Raw genomic sequence first — 18,401 nt, forward strand, 5'->3', positions numbered from 1 at the left:
AAATTAAATGTCGCCGAGATCTTGAGCTTCAAATTCAGTCATCAAAAAGTCCATTATCATGGCGCGATAACGGTTGTTACCGGCATCGTTTTTGAAGAAATATGGATTGATGATTCCGCCGACCCAAAGACCACATCAAACCGTTGTTTTTTCTCGATGTTATGGCAGTTATGGAATCTTTTCCGGTTGCTCTTTGTCCCAAATTCTGCAATTTTGTTTGGTTACCTAATCATTGAGCCAGAAATGGGACTCATCGCTGAACAAAATTTGACAAAAAAACGTCGGATCTTCTTACAACTTTTCAAGAGCTCATAGAACGAAGCGACATCTCTTAAAAAGGTCGCACGGCTTCATTTTTGCACAAACTGTATTTTGTACGCTTTCAATTAAAGATATAAGACATAAAATATGCCAAGTTGTTCCATACATCAGCCCGAGTTGCTGTCAACAGCGCCGAATAGACCTCCCTCTCCGTGCGGAACATAGTCTATTCTTCGAATATTAGCCAATAATGAATGCTGGGTCTCAAGATGGGTGATGGTGTTGTGAATAGTACGTTCAGTAGGCCGATTATGTTGACCATTTTAGATTTTAGAATATGTATTCTTTGCTTTCATAATTTAAAGGATAACTTAGTAGAACCTGTATTGCTGAAGATCTATATTAATTAAATTCATGTTCAATCACAGCTCGTTGAGACTACTTTCTCAACACTGGCTTCGTTCGTGTTTGAGTGATTCTCTATTTTTTTTTAGATAATTTGTTATTTTAAAAGAAAAACTACTTCTTCCAGATAATTAAAAATCTTGCGCATAAATGATCAGTATCTGCTTATGAGATTCCCTGCCTTTATTATACGTTATACCACAAAAGACGCTGGGACTTCGTTGAGCAGGATAATACCCATGCGAGATTTCAAAAAAAAAGGAAGCAATATAAAATCTCGGTTGGATTTGCGTTTTTTGCAACACTAAATCCACTAGAGATGCTGTCTCAATGGCTGGCACCCACGGTGTGACATAAAAAGCGCATTTAATAGCTTTTTCTATGCACTTTTTGTCAAGAAATTTTCCTCAAAGCAGCGTCGTAGAAATCTCCAAGAACTGCGAACTAAGAATTGTACGGCAAACAAAAGGCAAATGTCATTCAACAACTGGGAAAACACTGTGTAAATGGCAGTGACAGGCAGTGAGAGCGAGCACTGAGCACACAAAGCTGAAGGACCACTTGCACAATAGACGCTGACCAATACATGTGAAGCCAAGTGTGTGTGAGTTTGCATGCAATCGGCAGCTAAGCGATGAGTAAGGATCAACCGCAAAAGAACAGCAATGCAGCCACACACTACTAAACGATTATAAGAATTTCTATTTCTATTGTGTTGTAAATAAGGTAGTGGTATTTGTGTGCGAGTGCGAGTGGCTGTGCAAATGTTTTTACAGCTATTTGTTACGCTTGCAGTTGCTCGCTTGCCATTTGCATTATTGTGTCATTTGACTGTTTACGGTGTTTGTCATTAGCAGAAACACTAAGAACTGTGAGAGGGCATGAAAAGGCGCAAGAAGGATGTAGAGGACAGTCCTGTTTCTTACAAATTGTTTACTTTTTATTTAAGCAAAATACCAGCGCTACCACATAGCCACCTATACACTACTGTTGTCGACTATTGTCTTGCTGTATTGAATGTGCTTGTAGCGCTGTGTCTCGGCAGGACGTGCATAAAAAATAGAGAGTTTGGTTGAATAGAAAATAAGGAAGCTGACAGCCAGGTGTGTGCGGCATAACAAGCGTTTATGTAGGTTAACATGCTGTCCCCCACAGCAACAGCAGCTAATGAATTGCTCTATAAAGTATAGCCGATAATGAGGCAAGCGTTGTGCTCCGACTGCTGCGCGCTGGCGGTGACTGATATGACGAAGACTCCTTGTTGTCGCCGCTCACTGAATCGCTCGTCCGTGAAATATGGGCAGTGGGTTATACCTGTATACCTACATATAGACACAGGTCTGTATATGTATACCGACAGCCTGTAATTCATTGTCAGTTGCATTCATTGTTTTGACCTGATTTGCATGTCTATGAATGTGCCACTCATTTATTTTGCCGTCCGCACGTCTCGTGCGCCCCCCACAACCATTGGGGGTCATAGCAATTATTTTGCCTTGTAAGCAAAAGTTCATTGTTAATTGACAGCCGGCGTGGAGGCAATGAAAAGCACAGCCAGCGCGCGCTTTAAACAAGGCCACTTACATAAGCAACAACACAAGGTAGAACAACAACAACTTGCACAAGAAAATTGTTCGTGCAATAGGTGGCAAGTAGGGGTAAGTATGGACGAAGACAAAAGGCTAACACTAATGAGACGTTGTGGCGCTGCGTTGAAAGCACAAGCAGCAGCAGCAACGAAAAGTGCCCTAGCAGCAGCGAATTGTTGTTTGTGGCAAAAGTGTGTCATAACATTTTGTGACGTAAGATCAATGGTGACTGCTTGGGCGAGTGGCTGAAGGGTGAAACGAGTGGTTAACGGGTGAAGCGGCTGGTTCAACGACAAGTGGCAGGTTTTTGTCGTAATTTGCGATCGCGTCTACTGTCCCTATATATGTATATACATATATATTCCTATACAACTGTTGTTTTATGCTCAACTGCTTAATTTACATTTGCATAGCCGCCATTTTCTTTCAGTCATTTATATAAATTATTGTCTTTAATTAGTTGCACAGCTCATTAGCAGCTGCTGACTTGTCAGTTTGGCAGCACAAGATTTGTTTGCTCTCTTCTTTTGTTGAATAAATTAATTGCAATCAGTTGCATATTGATACAATGGGTGAGTGCTGGAAATGGTGGCGAAGTCAAAATTTCAATTACAGCTTACACTTTCTCATTTTTGGATTGCAGATATGTATATGAACTTTGAATATGTGAACTGGTAGGCAATTAGCCACGCATAGACCAGTTTTGGTCCTTTGCGATGCCAGATGGAGTTCAGTTCTTAGGTCTAAAAAAGTAATCAATCTTTAAGATAGACTCTGTAACCTCGCTATCGATACCTCATCTAGTGCATCGTACCGTGGTTACTCCGCGGGTTTTCCAACAACAAAGACCTCAGCTTGAAAAAGACTTTAATCGATACTCTAAATTTTAGTGAGTGACGAGTGGAACAAACAACTTTTTCTTCTTCTTTATTGGCGTAGACGTGGTTTTAGCCAAGTTTACAACAGCACGCCAGTCGTTCATCTTTTTCGCTATTGGCCCCAGTTCGAGATTCCAAGTTTAGCCAGGTCTTCTCTACCTTTACGTTCCGGAATGGTCTTATTCTGCTTTCCGCGCTAGATAATATTGCATCCAATACTTTCAGAGCTGGAGTGTTTACTTCCAATTGGACTTCTTCCGCAGAACCTTACCTTCGAAAACTCGTAACACCACACACTGGTCACCGCCAAATATGCCAACCAAAGTAGAAACAAAAGGCATAGCAAGAGATTTAACACTTCAGTGATGTATTTTTTATCGACCAGGAGATAATTCTGACTTTCACATGTCAATTGCTAAGGGATAATTAATGTACTTTGGAAAAAAGAGTAGATCGATTTCACCGAATGTTGAAGTGGGTGTGGATGGTAAGGACTGGTTTCGATATCTACTCCAACCCTCGATAAGCAATGCAAAAATACCGAAAAAATTTCATCTTGAAAGCTTCAGAAGTTCTTCTAAGTCACAGCATATATTGGATAACATCAAGGCTACTAAGGCGGTCGTCTAAAACAAATGCTGAATTTTTGAAAGCGATGAGAGACCTAGACCAACCGCTTGAGGACGACTTAAAACTAGTATAAAATTTGATATAAGAGACTTTAGCAAAGACACGAACCACAAATAGCAGAAAATAATGGATCATCATTTTGCAAAGACGTCAGCGTCAGTGATACCGCTGCTTTCATTTGTTTATACTGCTTTGGGCATAGTTACTTTCCTATTTCCATTCCCACTTCCATTACTTTATCACTTTCACTGCATTGAAAACTGCAAAATCGCCGATCACTTCCTCTGCCACAGCTGTTGGCGCAAAACAATTAATAATTTTAAAATTATTGTATATGCCATACACATGTGCGCGCCCCCGCAGAGATCAGTCGCCCCCCTTTGCTTCCTGCTGTTAAATTTGCTGACGCCTACATTTTCAATATAAATTTCATTTACGAAAAAATCGAAATCTTTTTTCCTCTTTTCGTCTTTTCCTGCTTTCCAATGACGTTTCGGTGCTGCATTAGCATTGCAGAAAAACTCCCATACTCACACTCGCCGTGCAAACCACAAATTCGCGGCTGTTGCATTTTGGTGCTGCCAACCGCGGCCATCACGTGATCATGTATTGGTGTGAACTCCTGCTGTGCCTTTGAGCCGAAAATCGCAGTCAAAAGGCAGCCGTCGCTGGCGCACCACAGGTAGGCGTCACAACACACATAAATGCCAAGCAATGCAATACAGCGCTCACAACCACATACACACGCACAGCCGCTGCATTCCACAACACACGAGCTGCGGTTGTACATCATTTGCGCCAGCTGAGTGTGCGCCCACATCCTTTTAAATAAATTCTACTTTTTCTTTTCACTTAATATGATTTTCTATTTGTGGCAGCTTTTCCGTTTTTTCTCCATTACCTTTGCAACGCATACAAATGCGCACAATGCGTGTGCTTGTGTATGTGTGCGAGTGTATGTGAGGCGGTTACTCGCTCCCTCACTGACCTTTAACAATTAAAATTGACGTGTGCCCTGCCGCATTGTGGTTTAAAGCGATTTTTCTTTATTCTCACCTTTTCAAAAACCCAGCCTAAAGCAAGTTGTGTGACAACAACAACAGTGCAACATTATTTGTTTTATTGTTTGTTGGTCATTTACTATGAAAATTACAAACATATTTCGTTTTGAATTGTTTCGAGCCCACGGTTTTTCGGCACTAGAAATTGTTAGTTTTAAAATATTTGAAATATTCTTTCTTTTTTGTTGTTTTAGTTGCTCACATTTCTATGGAAGCAACCATTTGAAGTTGGCTTGTTGTCAAAATAAACAAAGGAATGAGCAGACAATTTGTAGTCCAAAGTATTTCAACATATTTTTGGTGCACATGAGCGATGGCCGGGGGATGAGTAGGCAAAATTTTGGTACGGAGACAAAGGCCATAGGACAAATGCTAAATTTTAAATCGATTATCGGTTTAAATGTGACTAGTTTTGTTTGAAATTGTATTATGATGGATTTTTATATTGTTCTCGAGGTATATTTATAAAAACATTCCCTAGAGCCAATCTCTAAGCCGATTTTATTATACGAAATTTAAATTAGTCATACTGAGCAAAAAAAATTTGATTGCTAAACAGTCTATACGTCTGAAAGGATCGTTTTAGCACAGACCAGACATAAACGAAAGAATTAAAAACTCTGATTAAGGGTAGAGATCAGCTTGGATCCAACCGAATTTATACACCATTCAAAAAACTATATGGAAATCATATTTCAATAAAGAAATCATACCTCAAAAAAAATTCTGAACTAAAATAAATTCTCATGTATCAACAAAGCGGCTTAAACCGACCAAAAGTCTGGTAACAGTGGAATGCCTTAAAAATTCTTCCAAGTTTTCTTGGAACAGTAGTGTCTTTTAGATTCCAACTTATGTATATCCTAACAAAGATATTCACAGTTCGAGGCGCGAATTGAGCATTTAAGATCAGATTAGACTCCAATACTGGCTTCCGATACGGAAATTGAACTTCGTCAACTGAAATGAGAGCCTTTGTTATGCGAAAAAACTTTCATCTGCAGCTAAACCGTACTGCATCGACAGAGCTCCTTGAACCGATAAAAAAAAATGATGCGCAAAGCTTGAATCTCTCAGAAATCTGTATAGAAAGGAAAGTGTTGAGATGATTCTAACTAGTACATTTCCAAACGCCCAGGGACACCAAGAGAGCAGCATTAGAGAACACCTTCAACGATTCAAGCTTTTCACCTCTATCATAATAAGGCTTTTTTTACTTTTATTTTTATTCATTATAATTCTAATTCATTCCATTACTCATCATCTACATTTTGTAGAAAAGTTTTGTTAGTCTCATTAACTTGTTGCCAAAATTAGTTACGCCAAAACTTAATATAATTACTAAATTATACAAAAAATTATAAAATTTAGTATAAAAACGCGGCAAAACAACACAAATCGTACAGTTTATTTTCAGCTCCAATTCAATTTAGTCAGAATATGCCGTTAACTTTACTTTGTTTCATATTCGCGCTTTTGGTGGTTGCGCAGGTGAATATATTAGATACTACAACACATGGAACCTTATAAAATAGTTTATTAAAAATATTTATGTTTAACTCTTACAGGCGGATATGACCCCACTGCAATTAATGGATGCCTGCAACAAGGAGAGTGGCATCACTAAAGAGGAGTTACAGCAATACTTTGACAGTCAAATGGATCCTGCTAAGGCCACCAATGCCATTAAGTGTCACATGAAGTGTGTTAGCGAAAAATTAGGTTTTTATAAAAATAATATGCTCGACGACACGTTGACAATTAAATACCTGAACGAAAATAATATGGCACCGAAAGCGAGTGTGAACAATGTAAAGCAGAGCATACAGAAATGCAATCAAATGAAAGGTGCCAATACCTGCGATACAGCCTACCAAATTATGACATGTTTTAAGTCGCAGCCTATTTTTACCTGAGAGCTGTAAGAGAGTTGGAATCTTTTCTTGAAATAAATAAGCTAAATTATTGCACAAGCTTTAGAATTACCATAAGATCAATCTATATTAAGAAGTTATTATAAGATTAAGTTAAGACAAGAACAGAAACAGAAAACTTTTCAGTTTTCAAAAATTTACCTTAAATATTGATACCAGTATATAATATAACATATTTCAATATTTATGACAAACTAACTCTGAATTATAACAACAAAGTGTAAATAATAACAAATTTCAAAGTATAGATTTACCTAGAGAAATTTTATATATTGGGCAGTCAGAAAAGTCCTTTCGTATTTCTAATCAAATTTCAAATTATTTTTTTTCTGTATTTATAATGAACTTAAAAGAACCAAATATGTACCCTTTTGGTCGACTTTTGCCATTTTTCCGCTAGAAACATTATTCCATCAGTGTAAAATTTTTCTGGATTCTCGGCTAAAAACTGCGACAAGTAATTTTCACAAGCTTCTCTTGAAGCCAACTTTACTCTATTAAGGGAGTTCTGCCTTGACTGAAACAAATGGTAGTCAAATTATGCAAGGACAGGGCTCTATGGTAGATGCATCAAATTATCCCAGTCAAGCTCTCCCAGTTTTTGCAGATATGTGTGGCCTAGCGTTGTCCTGTTGGAAGACGAATCCCTTTCTATTGTCAGCTCTGGCCGTATTTTTCGATTGCTTTCTTCAAACTCATCAGTTGTTGACAATAAGGTGTAAAATCAATCGTTCGACCAGGCTGGAGCAGCTTCTATTGGATGACTCCTTTCCTATTTCACCAAATACTCAGCATAACCTTTCGAGGCGTCAATCCTGGTTTTGGGACCATTGGCTGAGCTTCACCATGCTTGGACCATGATCTTCTTGGCACATTATTGTTGTATTTGACCCACTTTTCGTCTCCTGTTACCATTCGCTTTAGAAATGGTTCGATTTCATTTCGTTTCAGCAAAGAATCGCAAATGTTAATTCAAACATTAAATTTTTTACAGACAATTCATGTGGTACCCAGACATCAAGCTTCGTTTTGTAGGCAGCCTTTTCTAAATGGTTCAAAACTGTTTGATGATGAATGTAAAGTTCCTTAGCGATGTCATGGCTGCTTATGTGAGGATCCTGGTAAATTTTTTCCATAATTTAATCGACTTTTTCAACGATTGGTCGACCAGAGCGAGGTGCATCTTTCCAAAACGAAATTTCCATTACGGAAGCGAGCGAACCATATTTGTGCTACACGAACTGATACAGCATCGTTTCCGTAAACTTCACAAATTCCATTGGTGGCTTGCGTTGCATTCTTCCCTTTTTATACATAATATATCGAGTTTCTTCATTATATGCACTCATTTTTGAACAGATGTAACTTATTTTCAACTTACCCGGATTTAATTTTTTTCTGTTAAACGAAGCTTAAAATCTTACTTTTCCAACACTATGGCTTGACACAATGTGATTGGTAGCACTGGAAATATACGACTCCAACAACATCTATTGACAACATACGAAACGACTTTTTCGACTACTCAATATTGTTGTATAAAACTTTTCAAAATAAATGATCACTTGGAAATTCTAACAAAAAGACAACATAATCTTGTTTGAGCAGGTTTATTCTTTTAAGAGCTTGATCTCCTGCGCTTTGACGCTTGTAAGAATACAATTTTTCGTCGCTAGTAATAATATTCTTCAAAACAGGATCACTTCTTTGACTTTTAATAAGCAAATCACAGTCGCTAATACGACAAGGCAAATTGTGTTCTGTGAGAATAATCGTAGATGTCTCATTTGCTTTTGAAAGTTCGCGTTAGACAAATGAAATCTTGCAGCAAACTCTCGAATTATTATGCGACGATTGGCATCGACCAATGTCTTTATTACCCTAAGCTCGAAATATTCAGAATGAAATTTTGCAAACCAATTTTAGCATTAGCGTTAGTGAAACACATCTTCTCTGTACACTTTGATAGTAAAACATTAAAATGCTGTTTTCGATCTTCTAACTCCGATAAGACACCAAACGAATCTTATTCCAAAAGATTTAAGAGACTTTTTTTTTAAACAAGCCTTACTATGTACTTGTACATATATCAGCTGTTCAAATACTTGTACAAGTATATATTGTAATAGTAAGGCGGTTAAGTGTAAAGTTAGCTGCGAACAAATTCAATTATATCAACTACAGCAGTACATCAAAAGAAACTACTTACTGAACGACCCAATATTAAGGACGACACCTAGTAATTAAGAACGGCCAGCTTTGTGGATTATAAGCACATTAAAGTCTTTCAAGAAATGATCATTTTTCCTAGTTGTTCAGCAATAAACGACGTAAAAATCATTCTCCCAAAACCGGTTTCGTTCCAATTACCAAAAAAAAAATGGAAAAATTGTGTATGGGGGAAATGTTCTACGAATCATGCTGAAAAACTTTGTCTAAGACAGTGGAAAATGTTCTAAGGATCTTGTTGACAAACTATGTCTGAGAGAGTTTTTCAGCATGATCCGTAGAGCATTTCCCACATACGCGTTTTTTCCGTCTTTTTTTGGCTCCCTGTAAAGCGATCCGGTCTAATGCATAGATAATTACTTGACATTCATAACATTACCATTACGGTTGGTTGCAGTTTTGTCAAAAACATAAATAGTTGTGTACACTTATTAGATTCGAAACAATTATATGTACTATGACATCTCAATAATACGTCAATAGTTCTCAATAAAAATGCGTTACAGGCAAAAAGTTAGCAAATTAGTTCACATTATGGATAATTAACAGACAAAAACTATCATATTAGACAAATTACTCAAAAATTACTGTAGTAAATATCGGCTTATTTTTAATTGAATTAAAAAAAGAATTAATTTGTTCATAACCAAATATTAGCAGAATTATTTTGGAAAAAGTATCAGCAATGAAACGTGAAAGCAGACTAGGCAGACCATGACATTCAATAAAAAAGTTAGAATTTTCAATTAAAAAGATTATAAATGTATCCACTTTCCTTAGGTGTTGCAGTAACATTTTAAATTTGATTTCAGCAACAAGTCGGCTAGAGAACACGGTACTGCAATGATGAAAGATCTTTTCATTTTAGGGATACTGTCTACCTTATATAGCATGGCTGTGGTAAGGCTTTTAGAATATTCTTGACATATGACCAATTCTTATTTATTACCTATCCCACAGTGTAATGAAATGATGGCTGACGAAAAATTTGAATTGCCTTGCCTGATTGAGGCGAATTTGACCGAAGCGGATTTTAAAAAGTTCCGTTCGAATGGCCTAAAAGCTAATGAAGCCAATGCGAACATAAAATGTATGGCGAAATGCCTGATGGAGAAGCGGGAAGTCCTTAAGAAAGGTGTTTTCGATCCCGAGAAAGTCTATGCGGATCTCATACGACTGCCAGAGCTAAAGGGACTAGAGGACCAAATCAAAGAAGCAATAAATATTTGCAAAACTGAGAAGGGCGCCAATGATTGTGATACAGCGTTCAAGATCACCATGTGCCTTCGAGAATTTAAATCGCGTAATATATAATTTTAATGAAATATTTCCATTGCGAAGAAGGAAATTGTAAAAATAAAGTGCTATGAGGTGTGGGTATTAATTATAAAAATTAAAAAGTAAATTAAGTAAAAAAATGTAATGATGGCACTTAAATTACATAATTTAAGTTTAAGAAAGCGACGTTGTCAAAGCTTGCGGGATATAGGAGGAAAAAGACTTTCTCGAGGGATACATATTGGCATACAGCTAGCAATGTGCGTCAGCCGTGGTGCCGATACCTATATGCCTCACGACCTTAAACTCACATCGTTCTTGTGTTTAGAATTTAGCTAATATGATCTAAATCGCGCGAATTCGACAATTTTCTAAAAATTAAAATGTTTTTTGTTGAATTAAGCAGAATCATACTCGATTTCCTTCGAAAATACCTCGAGTATCTACGTCGCACTTCAGCTACAGTGACTAAACCATGTTACAAGGAATTTATATAAACGTTCTTTGGAATTAAAGGAACTATGATACCATTTTCTTAGCAAACTAGGCTCTTCCATGAATTCTAATAGAACAAAGAACCCAACTGATGTTCTTCTCTAACTCACGCTTTAGAACTTAATAAATGTTGACAAGCTGTGTACATGTTGTCACTAATTAAAACCGACTTTTCAGCTTGGAATACATGACATCGAGTAGAAACAACAGAACAACAACAACATGAATAGTTAAAAATATGTAATACATATGTCTAGTGACAATAAGCGGACACAATGCTAATCATTAGTCAAATCTAATAGCGATTTTGGGTAAAGTGAATGGCAGAAGAAGCATGTAAAACCACGAAGAAGTAAGAATCAAGTATCAAGTTAATTGTAAAAACTTCACTGTCACTTCGAAAGGTCAATGCGATATGATTGCTGCTTGTAGAGGAGCTGGTCTCATTGTAATGGAGAGCGCGTGTGAATAGGCCAAGGAAAGGCAATCCTTTTTCAACGGTTCCAAAGAAAATGACAAGCGATCTAAAGAATTTTCACTAATAAATCAAAATTGTTTTGTCGTCAACACGGCGACGCACAAGTGGGACTGTCACAACTTACACAAGACATAAATATGTGTGAGTGGCAGGGTAGCCGATAAGCAAAACATGCTTGGACTGCGCTTCTACAAGCCATACAACGCGGGATAAGCGTTTAGGAGTGCGCGCTTGAAGAAGAGCTATGGTTTCTTGGAGCTGCAAAGTGTACACCACCGAGCGTTGCAGGAGATGCGCCACATAAATCACACCCAAAAAATAGGTATACGTTTGTATATATGGTAGTTAGAAGGCAACAAACGAGTAGGGCGCGTAGCATGCAACATGACACAAGCGAGTGCAGCAGGGGCGCACAAACAAGTGTATGAGTTCAACGAACGCGCAACAACATCAGGTTGACAAAATCACAGAAAGACGCTGAGGATGGGCCAGCAAATAAAAAATGACAGACGGCAGTTTCGGAGTTCACTGAGAAATTCAAATTTTCAACTTTGCACACGCTTATGCTGCTGGCGGTCACATTTCAACGCGGACACAAATGACAGCTTTTATAAATTTCGGCGTACTCAAGTAGCCGGTAGCCGACAGTCACTTACAAAGCGAAGGCATTAAGTGCACTAACGGCAAAAATCTGCAACAAATAGCATCAGATGCCAAGGTACAGCGGTAGCCAGTAGGTAGGGCCGCTCAAACAAACAGCAACGCTGGTTGTTCCAGTGGCAACAGTCAATTTGCATGAAAAAGTACGCTTACGTCTCACCAAATACTCAATATGCGCGTCAACTCATCATCAGCCATCATGTGAACCTTGTTGGTATGCAACGAAAGGAACGCAAACACAAGATAAAATTCAAAATATTTTCTTTTTTTGTTCAAAGTAGCATTGGTTTTGAATACGAAATGGAGTATAAAAGACGTTGCCAGCTTGTGGGAGATGCAAATTTCGCAAGAAAAAGAAAAATAGTTTGATTTTTTTCAGCTTGAAACTGATGCGCTGCGCTGGTGATAGCGCCGATAGCCGCTGACGCGCCGTAAGATGCAGATGCAGATACAGAGATGGTGATGACGAGCTGACGACGATGGCGGCGATGGCGTTGAACTTGAAAGTTGAAAATGGAAATGTGCCAGGCAAAGCCAAATGACAGGCCAAGTGCACTTGATCCCTATACCATAGTCGTTTGTATGACAGGCTGACTGCCTGCTAGAATTGGCGTGCCAAGAGATGGTGCTGGAGGCTGTTTGTTTGGCTGCATACCTGAGTAAGGCGAGGATATTAGTATAGCCAGTATAGCCTGGTTGAGGCTTTTAGCTGTGCTCGCCGTGCAACCTTTTTTGTCGCGTCTTCCATTTGATTCCTCCTTAGTTAACAATATGCTCAAGCCAATTTGAATATTGTCGTCATTGTTAGTTAGTTAGTTGTGTATACTATATACAACTACTATGTATGCTGCTAACTTACAAATACCTTAGGTATGCCACGCCGTCGGTAGACACTTGGTTCAGCATTCAACGGCATTGCGTTCAGAACTCGTGCACCACGCGTATTGGCAATGATGAAATGCAGTCAAATTGAAAAGTGTCACTTGAGTTATGGGTTCATTGTTTTTGCTATTTTTGTTTTTATTATTTTTTTTTGTGTTGCTTGGCGCTCTGAGTGTTTGCAAATGCTTCGGAGGCCTATAGTGCTGCTTTAGTAGGAGTTTGCTGTGCGCTTTGCCTTCGCTTGCCGTCTTTTTCCGTCTTATTTCGTTTTGTTTCACTTCACCAAAGGATTGGCTTTTTATTTATTAATATGCACTTGCCTATCAGTTGAACTTTTCAAATCAAGCCATTCGATTGACAGCCGCCACAAAAAAGCCACTCAAAGCAAATTCGTTTGAAACCAGGAAGTTGCAGAAAATATAAATAATGAGCAAGTTGGTTGCCTCGCCAATACTTAGCTGGATGATGCTTGAAAATTTATGCTTTTGGGAAACTACTTTATTTCAACAAAAAAAGGAGAAAATTGTGTGAAAATTTTTTAAGACTTTTTCAATTTGATCAGTGTCTTTTTGTTGCGAAAAATTAATTTTAGCCAAAAAATCAAAGAATTTAATTAAAGACTAGGGATCGGGTAACTATAATTCTCAGTTGGTTTATATGTTAATCCATGCATTTCACGTGTTGTTATGATTCAAAAGAGAAGTAGATAGTCTATGAGAGGGAGAGACATAGACTGATTGAGTGATTGTAAGTAAATGACTGAAGGTGAAAGAAAGAGACAAATATCGAGAGATAATATGCAGGGTAGAGAAACTGTGCGTGATAGAAATAGAAGGTACATTTTTCAGGATAAGGACATCGGTTTCAATAGAGCGTTCTCGTACAACTGGCAGTCTCGATCCAAGGCAGTTATCATTCACATTTTTTATGATGGTGGGTAAGTATTAAGATCAAACCTTCCAACGCAGAATAACCAACAGGTGCTACTTCGGACAGAGTAGGCAATGTGACAATGACATCTGATGAGTGGATGCTATCGCGTTCGATGAAACGAGGATATGACGACCTTGACATAGTTCAGCGAATCAGCGAAGAGGAAGATTTACTGGATGTTATAAACTCGACTATAACCGCGTAAGCGATGTCTACGCCAATAAAGAAGAAGGGTATTTTCGAAAAGGAACAGCATTTTTCATAGATCTTGATACATAGAACTGAATGGTTCCATTCAAGGCCATTGCCGTCATTTTGTGACAGTTTCATCATATCTGGAAATTAATATTCCGATAAAAGTTTACCTGCCTAGTAACTTTTCATTTATACATTTAATATTCGATTTCACAGGTATACATATATTGTAAGTATGTATAAAAGTTATACACTATCAGCGTTAAGTGGTAAGCATCCAACAATCTTATACCACATTTTCAAAGGTCAAAGAAATACTACATATGCACCTCGTAATGTCGGTATATCGATATGCATAAAAACAAGGTATTTCTTCCATTTACATACAAACACACTGACAGAACTACCAATGAGCTTACGTATGCTTTGGAACAATGTGAGCAACTCAATTGACGCATGAAAAACACACGCAACGAAATTACTAAATGATGAGTTTGCATTCTTCGATTTCATACACACTTAACTGCCACAAACATGCCATGCAAACATACTTCCAATGAAATTGTATCTCCTTGGTGATGTAAAAATAACAATACTGTGTACAGTAAAGTGTATCCCCCCTTTTAACACATATGAGTGCATAAGTTACATTTCTTTGTTAAATAACCGACAAATTCTGTGGCAATCAACTGCGAAGCGGTAATGATGTTGCCAGACACACACTGTATGTATACTTATATATTTCAGTTTGAAACTAATTTATTTTAGCTTTGAAATGTTGTGTGCCACACACATACATACACAGAGTCAACACTAGTTCATAACTGACATTTCTACACACAATGCCAGACAATAAGACAATATGTATTCAATTTGTGGCAAATGCGTTTATAATGCAACACAAGCCATCTAGTTAGCCATTTAAGATAAATGAGCGCGTTTTTAATAACACTATAGCATGTGCATAGCAAACAGTTAGACGAGTCTGCAGTGTTGCCACAGACCACTGCAGGCACTTTGCAGCGGCAGCGATGTATCTGGTATTAAAAACTTATTGGATTTCGTTGAAATGTGTTAAAGAAATTGTGATTGTGAAATGGAAAGAAATAATTGTAATTGGAATGGGTTAATGATCGCAAATGATTATACATATGATCCAGAAAATGTATGAGAGATTTTTATTAATTTTTTTGATGTGATTGAGTCAATTTCTTTCGAAATCGGCTGCACTATGGCAGTTATATATTATTTTATGGTAGACATGCATTTATTTGTAAATTTCCGTGTGTCTGTTTATATACGAACCAGACCCCCAGTTTTTGAGGTTGCAATCTGAAATTTTTCACCCGTCGTTTTCCACCAAAAAGCTTCTCATTTGTCGGAAGAGAAAAATATCAGTACCATTTTAGCATATAGCTGCCATACAAACTAAACGATCGGAATTAAATACTTATATGGAAAACGTTTTCATTTGAGGAAATATTTTCAAAACATTTGGCATGCGTTATATGCGAAGGCATCGCCGCATCCGCCTGATTTACCCTCGTGTAACTTCTGGCTTTTCAGCAAATTCACACAACCACTCCGAGGACACCGTTTTGACTCAATTGAAATATAAAAGCTGAATCGAAGAAGGCTCTGAAGGCCACGGATAATTTTTCCAAGTGCTATGATGATTGGAAAATTCGTTGGCATAAATATATTGCAGCGGGAGGGATTACTTTGATGGAGATGAAATGAAGATCCAACGCAGAATATCTCTTGCCAACAGGGGCTTCTTCTAACTCTGAGTAGGCAATTGAGAAGTAAAGTCCTCTCGACGAACAAAAACCAAACTTTACTTGTATTAGTCACTCATTATTCCCGTCCTGCTTTATGGTACAGAGGCATGGTCGATGATAACACCTGATGAGTCGACGTAACGAGTTTTCGAGAGAAAGATTTTTTTTATTGAAAGTTAAGGTTTTTTCGGTATAAGGTTAATAAAAATTTAAAAAAATAAATATTTTAAATAAAAAATACAGTGAGTTTGGGACGGAGAAGATAAGTTTACAACAAATTTCGTGAAAGAATTTATACCAAAAACCCAAAATCTGAATTATTTGAGTTTTTCACATAAATATTGAAGTTAAGTGAAAACAGTCAGCTTTCGTTAGTGATGAGTTTCACCCTATTATAATTTTTTTTTTTACATAACCTTACATAATAATAAAAGTAGCTGAAATACATAAGTTATGTCATTTAAATAAATATCTACAAGGCTGAAAGTATTCCTATAATTGCCTTTACATATTTATATGCAAAGCTTAATTTAAAAAGCCACACGGCATTTATTTTTTCACGAAAGTACCCCTTCGTTCAATTATAAGTAAATAAGTACGAAAGTATGTTTATATGTATAAGTGTCCATAGGCAATTTAATATTTTAAGTATCGCTTGCACTCACTTGCATTTGCACATCATTTATCTTCATATCGTTGATGATTTTCTAGCTCGACAGTCATTGTAGTTGGGCCATTAAAGATTCGTACATGAAAAGGGTCAATAGGAAAACGGGGACTGTGAAAATTATTAGATCGTTTTCGGTGGAAATTTTTTTTTATACTTTTAGATAATATTAGAGTAAGTAGTTTTAGAAATCCTATGATATACATTATTATTATTAAGACGATATCAATTTTTATTCTCTGAATATATTAAGTTTGTCACGATATTTTTAACAAACAGAAAAAACTTCAGAGTCCCCATTTATTAGGATTAGCTTAACGAGCTGAGTCGATTTAACCATATGCGTTTCTTTGTACGTCTATATGTATATACGCAAACTGGTCCTTCGCTTTTGATAGTATCAGCTATCGGTGCTAACTGGCCGATCAAAAGCAAGTTTTTGTATGGAAAATAGTTTTCATTTAATGGGATATATAGTTTAATTTCAAAGCCAACCTTACAATCTCAAAACACACTTTTTCAGATCAGATCACTATAACAGTATAAAGTAAATTAACTTTAATTTATTACCAACTCTTCACATAACTGTTGACTGAGCAAAAATAATGCGAAAAATTCGGCAAAACCTTTAAATTAAAATATTTAGCGATGTGCAATAAATTCACTAAAGCGCACAAGTACCTATGCTTATGTAAATTTGACTCACGTACGACTATATGTGCAACATTTGCACGCTACTCACCACAATTATAATATATTGCGCCACACATACGTTCCGACATATGGAAATGCTTAATGACCAAGCGAAATTCACAAGTTATTCGCAACCAAAGTTAAACTAAAGTACCTATGCAACGGCGCTGCACTACAAACGTGTGCCGGGATGCCTGCGCAGGGTGTGTTGCAAGTGTCTCATGTACCTATGTATGAGGCTTTGATAATCAGGGGGCTACGCTTTGCATTTGCTAACTACCTCACTGACCGGCCGGCGACTGACTCGCTCGAATGTATGTTGTTCTTGTTGTTTGCATTTTTAGTTTAGTTGGGTGCTCGGTAGTGACTGGTTTGATATGTGATAATAAATAATGTGGCACATTCAACGGTGTGGACAATTGCAATTGCTTGAGCAATAATTTGAAAATTAATTACTGTAATTTGCACATTGCATTCATTAATTTCGGAGTGTAAACGAGCATGCACACGCGCACCCATACACACACACAAACTAGCTTTGTAAAGCACGTTGGTGCTGGGCTTGTGTACGAGTAAAAGCGTGTGAGGGATTTGTCCGCTTTTGTGCTTGTGCAACACATTTATAATTCAGTCACTTGCACATTTGCACAATTGTGCATTCATTCACTCATTTCATCGTGCATTCACTCAGCCGCTCATCCGCTCACTCACTCGCTTTCTTAGTTATTGCCCACACATTTACTTGTGTACTTATTACGAAACATTTGCTCACTTGTTTCATGCTATTGATGTGAATGTGTGTGTGTGGTTTAAGTTGCCTAACTACTTCCCCTTCCGTTGCTTCGGTTATATGAACGCATTCGTGCGTGAGTAGTAGAGGCGGAGCTTTATTTCTTGAATTACATAGGCGTCACTGCACTTGAAAACACCTGTCTACATGTTCGGAACTAAGTTAAGGAGAAGGCAAAGAGTATGGAGGTAAGAGAAATTCTTTTGGACAAGGTCAGGTCACTTTATAACTTGTGCAGAAGCTTTTCAAGCGGGCAGAAGTTACTTATGGCACTACAATTATGACTTATTGTTAGGCAAATATAGAACTGAAATTTATTCTCCTTGTCTTTTTTGAAATCAAAGGCATCGTCCACCATGAATTTGTTCTTCCTGGACAAACTGTCAACGCCAAGTTTTACGTGGAGGTCTTCCAGAAACTCAAACGAAGGGTCAATCGTATCCGACAGGACACAGGACATCGTAGGCAATTTGAAGTTGCACCACGACAACGCCCCGGCTCACCCCGCCTTTCTTGTGAACAACTACCTAACCAAGATCGACATCCCTACGCTTCCGCAGCT

The 18,401-nt window shown here is 37.6% G+C and overlaps 2 protein-coding genes across 2 annotated transcripts; both read left to right on the plus strand.

Moving 5' to 3' along the window:
- Positions 1-6,235: 6,235 nt before the first annotated feature.
- Positions 6,236-7,010, plus strand: LOC105230136 (general odorant-binding protein 56h). Its single transcript, XM_011210737.4, has 2 exons — positions 6,236-6,315; positions 6,393-7,010. Exons 1-2 carry the CDS (start codon positions 6,265-6,267, stop codon positions 6,738-6,740), a joined length of 399 nt encoding a protein of 132 aa, XP_011209039.2. The 5' UTR covers positions 6,236-6,264; the 3' UTR covers positions 6,741-7,010.
- A 2,778-nt stretch (positions 7,011-9,788) lies between these two features.
- LOC105230135 (general odorant-binding protein 56h) lies at positions 9,789-10,333 on the plus strand. Its single transcript, XM_011210736.2, has 2 exons — positions 9,789-9,887; positions 9,948-10,333. The coding sequence occupies exons 1-2, from the start codon at positions 9,831-9,833 to the stop codon at positions 10,299-10,301; spliced, it is 411 nt and encodes a 136-aa protein (XP_011209038.2). The 5' UTR covers positions 9,789-9,830; the 3' UTR covers positions 10,302-10,333.
- Positions 10,334-18,401: the final 8,068 nt, after the last annotated feature.

Source organism: Bactrocera dorsalis, chromosome 3 (genome assembly GCF_023373825.1).
Source record: "Bactrocera dorsalis isolate Fly_Bdor chromosome 3, ASM2337382v1, whole genome shotgun sequence".
NCBI lineage: Eukaryota > Metazoa > Arthropoda > Insecta > Diptera > Tephritidae > Bactrocera > Bactrocera dorsalis.